This window comes from Oncorhynchus kisutch, linkage group LG15 (genome assembly GCF_002021735.2).
Source record: "Oncorhynchus kisutch isolate 150728-3 linkage group LG15, Okis_V2, whole genome shotgun sequence".
Taxonomy (NCBI): Eukaryota; Metazoa; Chordata; class Actinopteri; order Salmoniformes; family Salmonidae; genus Oncorhynchus; species Oncorhynchus kisutch.
This window is the reverse complement of record NC_034188.2, coordinates 8,593,445-8,607,071: the sequence shown is the minus strand read 5'-3', so window position 1 is coordinate 8,607,071 and position 13,627 is coordinate 8,593,445. Positions and strand designations below refer to the sequence as shown.

General features: G+C 43.3%; 1 protein-coding gene across 4 annotated transcripts; it reads left to right on the top strand.

The window, feature by feature from the left end:
- Positions 1-611: 611 nt before the first annotated feature.
- Positions 612-13,384, top strand: LOC109878035 (E3 ubiquitin-protein ligase synoviolin). Of its 4 annotated transcripts, XM_031789570.1 has the most exons (17): positions 688-736; positions 865-938; positions 1,535-1,680; positions 1,782-1,874; positions 2,194-2,346; positions 2,516-2,564; positions 3,117-3,220; positions 3,376-3,502; positions 5,115-5,214; positions 5,383-5,448; positions 5,613-5,729; positions 6,354-6,514; positions 10,046-10,195; positions 10,438-10,575; positions 10,772-10,955; positions 11,043-11,146; positions 11,379-13,384. In XM_031789570.1, the coding sequence occupies exons 3-17, from the start codon at positions 1,549-1,551 to the stop codon at positions 11,561-11,563; spliced, it is 1,863 nt and encodes a 620-aa protein (XP_031645430.1). In that variant the 5' UTR covers positions 688-736; positions 865-938; positions 1,535-1,548; the 3' UTR covers positions 11,564-13,384. The 4 variants fall into 4 exon arrangements, with proteins under 4 accessions (XP_031645431.1, XP_031645429.1, XP_031645430.1 ...); XM_031789571.1 differs by lacking the exon at positions 865-938 and having other exon boundaries at positions 612-736; positions 11,379-12,804; XM_031789569.1 differs by having other exon boundaries at positions 675-938.
- The last annotated feature ends 243 nt before the right edge of the window (positions 13,385-13,627 follow it).

Sequence of the window (13,627 nt, the reverse complement as noted above, 5' to 3'; positions counted from 1 at the left end):
TAAAAATAAATTGTGGGGGGGGGGGGGGGGAGATCCAGTGGAGGCTAGGTATATTTTGGTGTGTAGGGTACAGTTTCTGCCATTCTGATATATGATCAACTTCATTAGTGCAATGTGAACTTGTAATGGGCAACAATGACATTTTATTTAGCTGTTATTTTTGACTGGTTTTGTTCCTGCTTGCCTGTTAGGACAACTTCTGGAAAAAAACATGCATTGCTGTGTACCTTTTATGATGCTGAAATGTAAGGGTTGCGCCACTACAATCATTACGGTTAAGAAAACCCATCATTTGATTGGTGGTAGGAAGGCAATTTGCCAGATCCCAATAGGTAAAATATTTCTGCTTCATCTATTGGTCCGTTTTTTGTATTTTTTGTGCCGCATGTCTACTAAAAGATGGTCTATTAACGGTCACCAGGGTACACGAATCCAATGCCAAAACGCCACCGGGGTACGCCGGTGTGAAAACCCATGCACTCCCATTGAGGACCGTTAGTTAACTAGCTATTAGCTACAACAATGACACATTCTTCAGGTTGAGTGTCACAATTTATATTGTAATATTACGCCAGTTAACTTGCTATTCCAACAGATGTTTGTTTTTCTTCGTTTAATCATCCCCTTGAATGGCTGGGTTTACCTAGTTTAAATTTCCCCGGAAGTGACGTGGCAACTCGGAAGAGCAAGCCGAGAAACACGTATCCGAGAGACTCAGGCGTCTTTGGCACCTGGGGTGTGTATATATATATATATATATATGTTAGTAAACTAGACAGCAGAAATGTTCTGAAGAATGGGAACTTAATTGGTCGTGATATAGTGGAAGTCGATATATATATATATATATATTTGTAATCCTAGTGAACGCCCTCAATCAAGGCGTTTGGATCAAAACTCAGCAAGTTCATTTCGTGGCGAAAACGCCATCGGAAACCGTGAGTAGCTAACGTCAGCAAGGTAGCTAGCTAGTTGTCCAAATTAGTTTCGTACTTCAGTGACAGTAGTACAGCTAGGTAACGTTAGCTAAACTAGCTGGGTATGCAGAGAGAACAGTCCCTTCCAGGCCAGATTAGTTTACACAACCCTTCAACTACACTCTTAACTCGCTAATTATTAGCTTTATGTGGCTGAGTTGAATAGGGTACTAGTATGTTAAACTAGCCTGTCTTCTTTACTTGCTAACCGATACGTCTACCCAGCTTGATAGATACAACTTGGCATTTCAACAATGCAGGATTTAGTTTAAGCGAAATTAAAGCTAAATCAAATTGAGTGAATATGTAATTTTGTTGATGTCAAGTGTCAATCTAGTTCAATCATCGCTCTCTGTTTACACTTGCCCCCTAGGCAGCTGTCAACATGCATGTATATATTCACTGGCTGTTAGTTAGCTAGCGAGTTGTAAGGAAACAATTGGACAATTTCCACATTGGATTGTCCAACGACCAGGATTATGAAATGTCAAGGTCCTCGCCTGCTCTGTTCTGATTGCCTGACTGTGTTGCCCTGTCGTCCTACCACACCGCTTTAGATATTGCCTGCAAAATGGTGCGTGCAGCGCTGGTGACTGCCACCAGTCTGGCTCTGACTGGCGCTGTGATTGCCCATGCCTACTTGCTCAAACACCAGTTCTACCCCACTGTGGTCTACCTCACCAAGAGTAGCCCCAGTATGGCAGTGAGTACACACTAGTTCTCTACATTCCCCTGTTTGATTGACATGTTTATCGGATGTGTGGTCTGTAACGTGGCTTTCCCTCCCTCTCCTCTTCATGTCAGGTGTTGTACATCCAGGCGTTTGTGTTGGTGTTCCTGTTGGGAAAGTTCATGCGTAAAGTCTTCTTCGGGCAGCTGAGAGCTGCAGAGATGGAGGTATGGACCAATGATATGTTATTTCAGTATTTGTTTACATCCTGTTTGGTTTGCTAGTGTTCTAGATCGGTGTTGTTCAATGAACTACCACTGGACTTCTATGTAATTCTGCTAGTGCTTACGCCTGTGTTGCAACCATTATACCCTCTACACACAGCTGAGCCAAGCTGTGTTGTCTTGGTTACGCATTCACCATATTTACTAGACTCATGCCAGAAAGGAAAATCTGAAAATAAAATGTCAAAGCCAGTACACATTTGAGTCAGTATGATAGTGTTTTAAAAGGTTATCACTAAAATTCACCTTCCTCTCCGTTCAGCATCTGATAGAGCGATCCTGGTATGCTGTCACAGAGACATGTCTGGCCTTTACCGTGTTCAGGGATGACTTCTCTCCCCGCTTCGTAGGCCTCTTCACCCTGCTGCTCTTCATCAAGTGCTTCCACTGGCTGGCTGAGGACAGGGTGGACTTTGTGAGAGGCTGTTACATGTTAAACACATTTGTATAGATATTTCACATGGTTAAGACATTGAGTTTACCCTACCCTTAAACATGTTTACCATCCATAAAGTGGAAATGAATGTGAAAGGAAAGCACATGTCTGTCTGTTCTGATGGTATTTTCCCCAACTTCTCACTCAGATGGAGAGAAGTCCTAATATATCCTGGGTCTTCCACTTCAGGGTGTTCTGTGAGTATGGGTAATATCTCTTCAAGGTGTTAAAGGCCCACTCAGTGATTTACAATACCTTGTAATGGGCCCTTCAGTGGTTTACAGTACAGTATGTGTTATCTTTTAATTCAAATCAAATTTATTTATATAGCCCTTCGTACATCAGCTGATATCTCAAAGTGCTGTACAGAAACCCAGCCTAAAACCCCAAACAGCAAGCAATGCAGGTGTAGAAGCACGGTGTAATTGACCCTACAGTGTGTATATCAGTACTTTAGTTGTTACTACTTATTGGAGTGTGACTGATTTATTCACAGATATGTGAAACTTGTGTTTTTAGGACCAAGTGTGTTTCTTAAATTAATATGCAAATATATCAGACTGTTGCACCTGGTCCTGGATGCACATCATTTAAACTGAAACATGGACCTTGAAACTTGATAACACAACTGGCATATCTTGGCAAGAACCTCAAGGCCTATACTAGTGTGTTTAGTCAAAATGACTGGTAGGCATGGACAGAAACCCACTGACTGTCATTTTATCTAAATCATTGCATCTCTCACCTAGCTCTGATGTTGTTGCTGGGAGTCCTGGACTTCCTGTTTGTCAACCATGCCTGTCACAGTATCATCACACGAGGGGCCTCTGTCCAGCTGGTCTTTGGATTTGAGGTTTGTAAAACTATACGTTGTCATATGTGATGCTTTATTGGTACATGCATGCCACATTTTTTTGGGAAGTAATATTTGTTGACTTGATGAATCAAAGCAGTTGGTAATAATTCCGCGCATTTCTCTTCTTACCAAAATAATCACTGTTGTTTTAGTATGCCATCCTGATGACGATGGTGTTCACCACCTTCATCAAGTACACCCTCCACACTGTCGACCTCCAGAGTGACAACCCCTGGGACAACAAAGCAGTCTACATGCTCTACACCGAGCTCTTCACTGGTATGATACCTGTCTCACTAAATATACTCTACACTGGTATGATACCTGTCTCACTAAATATACTCTACACTGGTATGAATCCTGGTCTCACTAAATAGACTCTACACTGGTATGATACCTGTTATCACTAAATAGACTCTACACTGGTATGATACCTGTTATCACTAAATAGACTCTACACTGGTATGATACCTGTTATCACTAAATAGACTCTACACTGGTATGATACCTGTTATCACTAAATAGACTCTACACTGGTATGATACCTGTTATCACTAAATAGACTCTACACTGGTATGATACCTGTTATCACTAAATATACTCTGCACTTGCTGTACAACTTTAAAGGTCCAGTTTCTTGGATCCACATTAAGCCATATTTCAGAAAATGAAAAGCATGTTCATTGAACATGGTCACTTAGAAATGTCCTTGTTTTGTATTAGAAAATCATTTTTTTTTTGTCCATTTAAAATAACATTAAATTGATCATAAATACAGCGTAGACATTGTTAATGTTGTAAATGACTATTGTAGCTGGAAACGGCTGGTTTATGGAATATCTAAATAGGTGTACAGAGGCCCAGTATCAGCAACCATCACTCTTGTGTTCCAATGGCACGTTGTGATAGCTACTCCAGGTTTATCATTTTAAAAGGCTAATTGATCATTAGGAAATGCTTTTGCAACTATGTTCGCACAGCTGAAAACTGTTGTGCTGCTTAAAGAAGCTTAAAACTGGCCTTTAGACTAGTTGAGTATCTGGAGCATGAGGATTTTTGAGTTCGATTACAGGCTCAAAGTGGCCAAGAAACAAATAACTTTCTTCTGAAACTTGTCAGTCTATTCTTGTTCTGAGAAATTAAGGCTATTCCATGTGAGAAATTGCCAAGAAACTGAAGATCCCAGTTGAGGACATCTGTTTCCCAAACTAGACACTAAGGTACTTGTCCTCTTGCTCAGTTGTGCACCGGGGCCTCCCACTCCTCTTTCTATTCTGGTTAGAGACAGTTTGCGTTGTTCTGTGAAGGGAGTAGTACACAGCGTTGTACGGCAGCTTCATTAAATAGTACCTGCAAAACACCCATCTCAATGTCAACAGTGAAGAGGCGATTCCGGGATGCTGGCCTTCTAGGCAGAGTTGCAAAGAAAAGGCCATATGTCAGACTGGCTAATAAAAAGAACACAGTCTGAGATATGGCCTTTTCTTTGCAACTCTGCCTAGAAGACCAGCATCTGACTCGCCTCTTCACTGTTGACGTTGAGACTGGTGTTTTGTGGGTACTATTTAATGAAGCTGCCAGTTGAGGACTTGTGAGGCGTCTGTTTTTCAAAACAGACACTCTAATGTACTTGTCCTCTTGCTCAGTTGTGCACCGGAGCCTCCCACTCCTCTTTCTATTCTGGTTAGCGCTAGTTTGCTCTGTTCTGTGAAGGGAGTAGTACACAGCGTTGTACGAGAGTTCCAGTTTCTTTGCAATTTCTTGCATGGAATAGCCTGAGAAATGTTTTTGCCATGTGACTCCAAACTTTTGTGTGTGTGTGTATATATATATCTCACACACACACACTGAAGTGGGATGCTTAAGACATTAAAATCCCCCCCCCCCCCAGGTTTCATCAAGGTCCTCCTGTATATGGCGTTCATGACCATCATGATAAAGGTGCACACCTTCCCCCTATTCGCCATCCGGCCCATGTACCTGGCTATGAGGTGAGCAACACAGCTGCTCTAAACCCTAAAATAAAGATACCATTCTAAATTCTTTGAGCCAGGGCTCTCTGAAGACTCCATATGTTACCATGCCAACAGATTGTTTTGTTGTTATTAGAGGCAGGTGTAACCATTAGAACACTTGAATTTCTGGATTCTATTCTTTAGGCAGTTCAAGAAAGCTGTTACGGACGCAATAATGTCACGGCGAGCTATCCGCAACATGAATACACTGTGAGTGTGCTATGCATCTGTTTTTTATTTGTTATTTTGTGTCTCCACAATGGGAAAAAAATCATTCCTCTTACCATATTCATCTTTTATTAGGATGAATATATATTTTTAAATAAACATTGATGGACTAGTCCATGGTCTATTAACTCTTTGTATCTCTGCAGTTACCCAGATGCCACTCCTGAAGATCTGCTGGCTTCAGACAACGTATGTATCATCTGTCGTGAAGAGATGGTGACTGGAGCCAAGAAACTTCCTTGCAACCATATCTTCCACGCAAGGTATTTTATGGATACTTACTATACTATTCCTGTTTTAGACAGAACGGTATCAGAAAGTAGAAAATACAATGGTTTTTATATATATATTTTTTTACATTTGTCTAGTCATATGGGGCGGCAGGGTAGCCTAGTGGTTTCGAGCGTTGGACTAGTAACCGGAAGGTTGTAAGTTCAAACCCCCGAGCTGGCAAGGTACAAATCTGTCGTTCTGTCCCTGAACAGGCAGTTAACCCACTGTTCTTAGGCCGTCATTGAAAATAAGAATTAGTTCTTAACTGACTTGCCTGGTTAAATAAAGGTTACATTAAACATATGAATACATCTCATCACCATTTCTGTCCCATTAGTGTGTTTGCTGGTCCTGTTGGTTTTCTGCTTTTTATGTCACTAACTAACCGTTTCCTTCATTTTGTGTCCCAGTTGCCTTCGCTCCTGGTTCTAGAGACTCTGTGTAGCTAACTAACCGTTTCCTTCATTTTGTATCCCAGTTGCCTTCGCTCCTGGTTCTAGAGACTCTGTGTAGCTAACTAACCTTTTCCTTCATTTTGTATCCCAGTTGCCTTCGCTCCTGGTTCTAGAGACTCTGTGTAGCTAACTAACCTTTTCCTTCATTTTGTGTCCCAGTTGCCTTCGCTCCTGGTTTCAGAGACAGCAGACGTGTCCTACATGTCGTATGGATGTCCTCCGGGCCTCTAACCCCAACCAGCCTCCCGCCCCAGCGCCTGCCCAGCCTCCTGCCCCGGCAGCACCTGTCAACGCCCCTGTCCCTGGTCCACCTGGGAACGGTGGGTAGCACCACACAAAACAACACGCCCATTGTCTAACGTCAAATGTAGTTTCATTCATTTGATTTAAATGTTTTATTTTAGTTTAATTTATTAACCCCTCTTTGGAGGACAAATATATTCACTTTTTTTTGGACAGCTTTTTTGCTATGATACTTTTATATAAAGCAGTCACATAACAATAATACATTACCAAACATCAACATCCCACCTATCACCATAGAGCTCAGCTCTTTAATCCCGCCTCCCTCAGCCCATCCCACCTATCACCAATAGACCTCAGCTCTTTAATCCCGCCTCTCAGCCCATCCCACCTATCACCAATAGACCTCAGCTCTTTAATCCCGCCTCTCAGCCCATGACTCAACTCCAGCCACTTTAATAATGGGAATTGATGGGAAATGATGTAAATATATCACTAGCCACTTTAAACAATGCTACCTTATATAATGTTACTTACCCTACATTATTCATCTCATATGCATACGTATATACTGTACTCTATATCATCGACTGCATCCTTATGTAATACATGTATCACTAGCCACTTTAACTATGCCCCTTTGTTTACATACTCATCTCATATGTTATACTGTACTCGATATCATCTACTGTATCTTGCCTATGCTGCTCTGTACCATCACTCATTCATATATCCTTATGTACATATTCTTTATCCCCTTACACTGTGTATAAAACAGTAGTTTTTTGGAATTGTTAGTTAGATTACTTGTTCGTTATTACTGCATTGTCGGAACTAGAAGCACAAGCATTTCGCTACACTCGCATTAACATCTGCTAACCATGTGTATGTGACAAATAACATTTGATTTGATCCCACCTATCACCAATAGACCTCAGCTCTTTAATCCCGCCTCTCAGCCCATCCCACCTATCACCAGACCTCAGCTCTTTAATCCCGCCTCTCAGCCTCTCTCAGCCCATCCCACCTATCACCATAGACCTCAGCTCTTTAATCCCACCCCTCAGCCACTCTCAGCCCATCCCACCTATCACCATAGACCTCAGCTCTTTAATCCCGCCTCTCTCAGCCCATCCCACCTATCACCAATAGACCTCAGCTCTTTAATCCCGCCTCTCTCAGCCCATCCCACCTATCACCAATAGACCTCAGCTCTTTAATCCCACCCCTCAGCCTCTCTCAGCCCATCCCACCTATCACCATAGACCTCAGCTCTTTAATCCCGCCTCTCTCAGCCCATCCCACCTATCACCAATAGACCTCAGCTCTTTAATCTCACCTCTCTCAGCCCATCCCACCTATCACCAATAGACCTCAGCTCTTTAATCCCGCTTCTCAGCCTCTCTCAGCCCATCCCACCTATCACCATAGACCTCAGCTCTTTAATCCCACCTCTCAGCCCATCCCACCTATCACCAATAGACACCTCGTTTGGTTTCCATGGGCCATTTATCTTTCAATTGTGCTGTGATGTTTCACACCATTTACATAAAATGTACATCAAAATGTACCATTCTAATCATATAGTATCCACAGATTGTGAGCTAAAGATGAAAACCTTTCCTACGAGTATTATTGTTATTTATTGACTGGCTTTCCAGATCGCCCGACCCTGCTATTTGTAAGATTAACTTGAAGTGCATGTTGTAATTTTTATATAATAGTTGAACTGGGAAAAACTCAGTGTTGAATCAAGAGTCGTTTTTTTTTGTACCAGTTCATGTGCCATGGAATCGGTACATCACAAATCTCTTCCCATTTATTTTGCAACCTGTATGACACAGCTGTCAACATTTTTGTCCTCAAATGAAACCGGTATATTTTTATGCCAGCTCATTTCAGCCAATTAGTATCGTTTAATATATGGCAAACAAGGTCCCTCGTTTCAGGTGGTTACTAGATATGTGATATGAACCTAGTAATGGTTTCATGATATTACTAGATATGTGATATGAACCTAGTAATGGTTTGATGATATTACTAGATATGTGATAGTAACCTCGTAATGGATTCATGAAGTTTCTAGATACCTTTGTATGTGGTGTATGTGGACACCTGCTTGTCGAACATCTCATTCCAAAATCATGGGCATTAATATGGAGTTGGTCCCCCTTTTGCTGCTATAAACAGGGGAAGGCTTTCCACTAGATGTTGGAACATTGCTGTGTGGACTTGCTTCCATTCAGCCACGAGCATTAGTGAGATCGGGCACTGATGTTGGGTGATTAGGCCTGGCTCGCAGTCAGCTTTCCAATTCATCGTAATGGTTTTAGATGGGGTTGAGGTCAGGGCTCTGTGCAGGCCAGTCAAGTTCTTCCACACCAATCTCGACAAAAATTCTGTATGGACCTCGCTTCTTTGTGCACAGGGGCATTGTCGTGCTGAAACAGGAAAGGGCCTTCCCCAAACTGTTGCCACAAAGTTGTAAGCACAGAATCGTCCAGAATGTCATTGTATGCTGTAGCATTAATATTTCCCTTCACTGGAACTTAGGGGCGAAGAACCATTAATAAACAGCCTCAGACCATTATGCCTCCTCCACCAAGCGTTACAGTTGGCACTATGCATTGGGGCAGGTAGCGTTCTCCTGGCATCCACCAAACCCATATTTGATGTTGGACTGCCAGATGGTGAAGCGTGATTCATCACTCCAGAGAACGCGTTTCCACTGCTCCAGAGTCCAATGGCGGCGAACTTTACACCACTCCAGCCAACTCTTGACATTGAGCATGGTGATCTTAGGCTTATGTGCGACTGCTCGGCCATGGAAACCCATTTCATGAAGCTGCAGACGAACAGTTATTGTACTGACGTTGCTTCCAGAGACCGTTTGGATCTCTGTAGTGAGAGTTGCAACCGAGAACAGACTATTTTTATGTGCTTAAGCACTCTGCGGTCCCGTTCTGTAAGCTTGTGTGGACTACCACTTTGCAGCTGAGCCGTTGTTGCTCCTAGACGTTTCCACTTCACAATAACAACAGTTACAGTTGACCTGGGCAGCTCTAGCAGGGCAGACATTTGACTGACTTGTTGGAAATATGGCATCCTATGACGGTGCCACGTTGAAAGTCGCTGAGCTCTCCAGTTAAGGCCATTTTACTTCCAATATTTGTCTATGGAGATTGCTTGGCTGTATGGCCCGACTTTATACACCTGTCAGCAACAGGTGAGGCTGAAATAGCCAAATCCACAAATTTGAAGGGACATTCACATACTTTTGGCCATGTAGTGTATCTGATACTAACCCAGTAATGATTTCAGGAAGTTACTGTGTATCTGATACTAACCTAGTAATGATTTAAAGAAGTTACTGTGTATCTGATACTAACCTAGTAATGATTTCAGGAAGTTACTGTGTATCTGATACTAACCTAGTAATGGTTTAAAGAAGTTACTGTGTATCTGATACTAACCTAGTAATGGTTTAAAGAAGTTACTGTGTATCTGATACTAACCTAGTAATGGTTTCATTAAGTTACTAGATATAAACTGGGTTGACTCCCAAGCAAGCAGCTGACTGACATGCGTCTCCCTCTTGTCTCCTCTAGTTGGCCCTGGAATGATGCCCCACTTCCCCCCAGGGCTGTTTCCTTTCTGGGGGCCCTTCCCTGGAGCGGCCCCCCCTGCTGGTGCTGCTGGAGCCCCAGGGGCCACAGAGACCCCAGGGGCCACAGAGGCAGCTCAGACTCAGGGAGCTGGTGAGTGTCGTTTCTCCTCTCTGGTACTTGGACTGGCATTTTGACATTCTATTATAATAGCTAGCTATTAACCAATTGAAGAAGTAGTTTCCCGGACCTAGATGACAAAATGGCACGTTCAATAGAGATTCTCAATTGAGCATGCTTTTTTTGGTCCAGGACTAGACTTCCTCTGGGTCTGGGAGACCAGCCCTAAAGTGTCCATGTGAACATTGAAGTCATAATTTCTCTGTGTGAATCAGGCACCACTGGGGCCAGTACAGTCGGTGCTGCTCCTGCTCCAGGAGGCCCTATGCCTGGGTTCCCCTTTCACTCCTTCCCACCCCCACCATTCCCCTCAGCTCCATGGCTGACTATGCCACCACCACCTCCACCGTTTGGTAAGAGCTAGAGTCATTCTTACTCCTTCACTTATAAATGAAACCTCCATCATGATATACTGTAGATTGGCCACCATTTTCAACATTCTTATTTACCAAGTTGCCGGGGGGATGGCTGTTGCCGGGGGAGGGCTGTTAACAAATCTGTAAGGCTGGCATCTTCAATAACCTTGTCATGCTGTGTGCTCTGTTCCAGTGTCATCCATGCCCCCTCCTCCCCCGGCCCTGTCCACCATGTCAGAGGCTGAGCTGAGGGAGCTGGAGCAGGAGGGCCGTAGAGGCCTGGAGGCCAGACTGCAGTGTCTCCACAACATCCACACTCTACTGGACGCTGCCATGCTCAACATCGACCAATACCTCACTACCGTCGCCACACTCATGTAATGATGCCTTGTTTTCATTTTTGTGGGTCAACATTTACCTTATTGTTTGGCATATGATTATCATGCTTCTCCTTTGCTCCTCAGTCCTCCTCAGTCAGAAACCAGCAGCGCGGCTGGAGAGGCCAGCGGATCATCTCCTCCGTCCACTAGTGCAGAAACCCAGGAGAACGACTCTCAGAGCAGTACAGGTGCAGTGCATTCTTGTTGCTAATTTATAAAAAAATAAATAATGGAAAATGTCAAGGGGTCTGAATACTTTCCGAAGGCACTAAGTCTCCACTAGTGCAGAAACCCAGGAGAATGACTGTCAGGTAAGTCTTCCCATTCACTGACAGATATTGTGAAACAGAATTATTCAGTTAGGAATCCGGACTAGCCGTTAGTGGGATTTTAAAGCGCTCCTATGTCTCTTCTCTCCAGCCGCTGAACCTGAAGCTGTGAATGGGGCCACAGGTTTCTCCCAGCCAGACTCTACCACGTTGGGTGACAGTGAAGACCAGGGGGATGGAGAGGAAGTCGGGGAAGACGGAGAGCCCAACCCTTCAGAGCTGAGGCGCCGTCGTCTCCGCAAACTCGAGACCACACCCCCTCCTCCTGACCACTAAAACATGCCAACTGGTGCATTCTGGGAACTGACTTTATCAATCAATACATTTGATGACCAATTAATAATTATAGCTGTATTTTATTTCTCTCCTTTCTCCTCCTGACTCTGTTTTGTGTTTAAACTCAGACAGCCAAGAGAGAGGAGGAAGGACCAACTTGTTGTTCCACAACCTTTTTGTTGTTGTTGGAACACATAAAAGATTAGAAAAAGAAAATACTACCTGACATCTTATGATCCATATGCAGGTTTTGTCCCCCCCCCCCCCCCCCCCCCTCCCGTTTACCCAATACTGAGGAGTCATATTCAACACACAGACCGGACTTCTTCAAATACACACCTGGCTTGAGATCGGACTTCTTCAAATACACACCTGGCCTGAGACCGGACTTCTTCAAAGACACACCTGGCCTGAGACCGGACTTCTTCAAAGACACACCTGGCCTGAGACCGGACTTCTTCAAAGACACACCTGGCCTGAGACCGGACTTCTTCAAAGACACACCTGGCCTGAGACCGGACTTCTTCAAAGACACACCTGGCCTGAGACCGGACTTCTTCAAAGACACACCTGGCCTGAGTTCTTGTTCAGTGACGACTAATTGAACAGTGCTTCTACATCTCAGGTCACTGGTACTTGTCCTTCCAACTGTGAAAGGTTACTTCTTCTTTCCCCCGTGACTATAAAATTGATCCTCCTTATTGTCCAGCTTGTCAGACCGTGTTACAGGGAGGTCTGACCCATTGACTTAAAGGAAGCAATGTTAAATTTCAATCTGGCTTTGTCTGTAATGGTACCCTATTCCCTATGTAGTGCATAGGTGTCTGGTCCAAGTGGTGCACTACCTAGGGAATAGGGTGTAGCCATAGCGTCCCGAGTGATGGATGACTTAATAGCCTCTCTGGGATATCAAGATTTTGCTGCAGGCGTGAGCATTATAACTTAATAAGAAATTGGGTTGATTTAACCTGTACATACTGTATAAAAAAAATAGTTTTACTAGGGATGACCTGTACATACAGCAGAATAAACCATTGAAATGTAACGTTGCTGTTATCAGAGCTCAGCATGCATGTCTTTGTTGGTATGTACTACATGGATGGGTTCACTATCAGGAATATTCATCTCTGCTGTCTAGGAAAGACAGACCAACACGAACTGTACTCCGCTGGTGGGAAAACCTATCGCATCTGTGTTTCCCCTCTTAAATGTTTTCACACTTACTATAGTGGTAGTGTACGGGCTCTATTCAATCAATACGTAGCACTGTCGATCCGCTTTGTAGCGCGATTTGACTAAAGGCAATGTTCCCGCAGTCGCAGACACTGCTTTCACGGTAGATGCTGCGTGTCTCGGCTCAAACGGAAATGATCTACATTTTAACGCGGATCTTCAGCGATTAAAAAATATATATATATATTTTTTTTTATTGATTGAATCCAGCCCTAAACTGGGGAAAGGCGCACCAACCTAGAAGAAATGGCCCATTACAAGATTAACAACACCGATCTCAGTATATTCCGTTTAAGCTATAAAAAGCCCCTAGAAAATTCCAGTATAAAATGGATGCCGGTGAGAATGACGAGGTATTTGTTCCATAAATGCTAAAACAACAGGTGATATCTGATTTTTAAATAAGTTAACTTCAATGTACAATCACAGAAAATGACAAATCTACTGTTGTAGATTACTTATGGAAGTGGTCACATACCTCCCACTTTTAGCTTGCCGACAAGTAGGAAACAATACCTGTAAAAAAAAAAAAACTTTTGGTCCTGTCAGAAAAGTTTAAAATAAACTTTCCATAGTGGAATGAATATAGCCTGAGTGTCAGTGTTTTGTCCTCTTGCCAACTCTGTTGCTCATTGTCAAGCCAAACATTTGACGTGACAAGGAGTTGACATGAAATCGCACAATCAAGCTAATGAATACAACGGTCAGTTGACAAAACACATTGTGACCAATCAAAGGAATAAAACGAGAGACCCCTCCCCCCTTTGCTGATGTCAGTCATCTGTTGATCAGATTAAACGTTGCCTAGTTACTCTATTCAGTGAGGGCGTT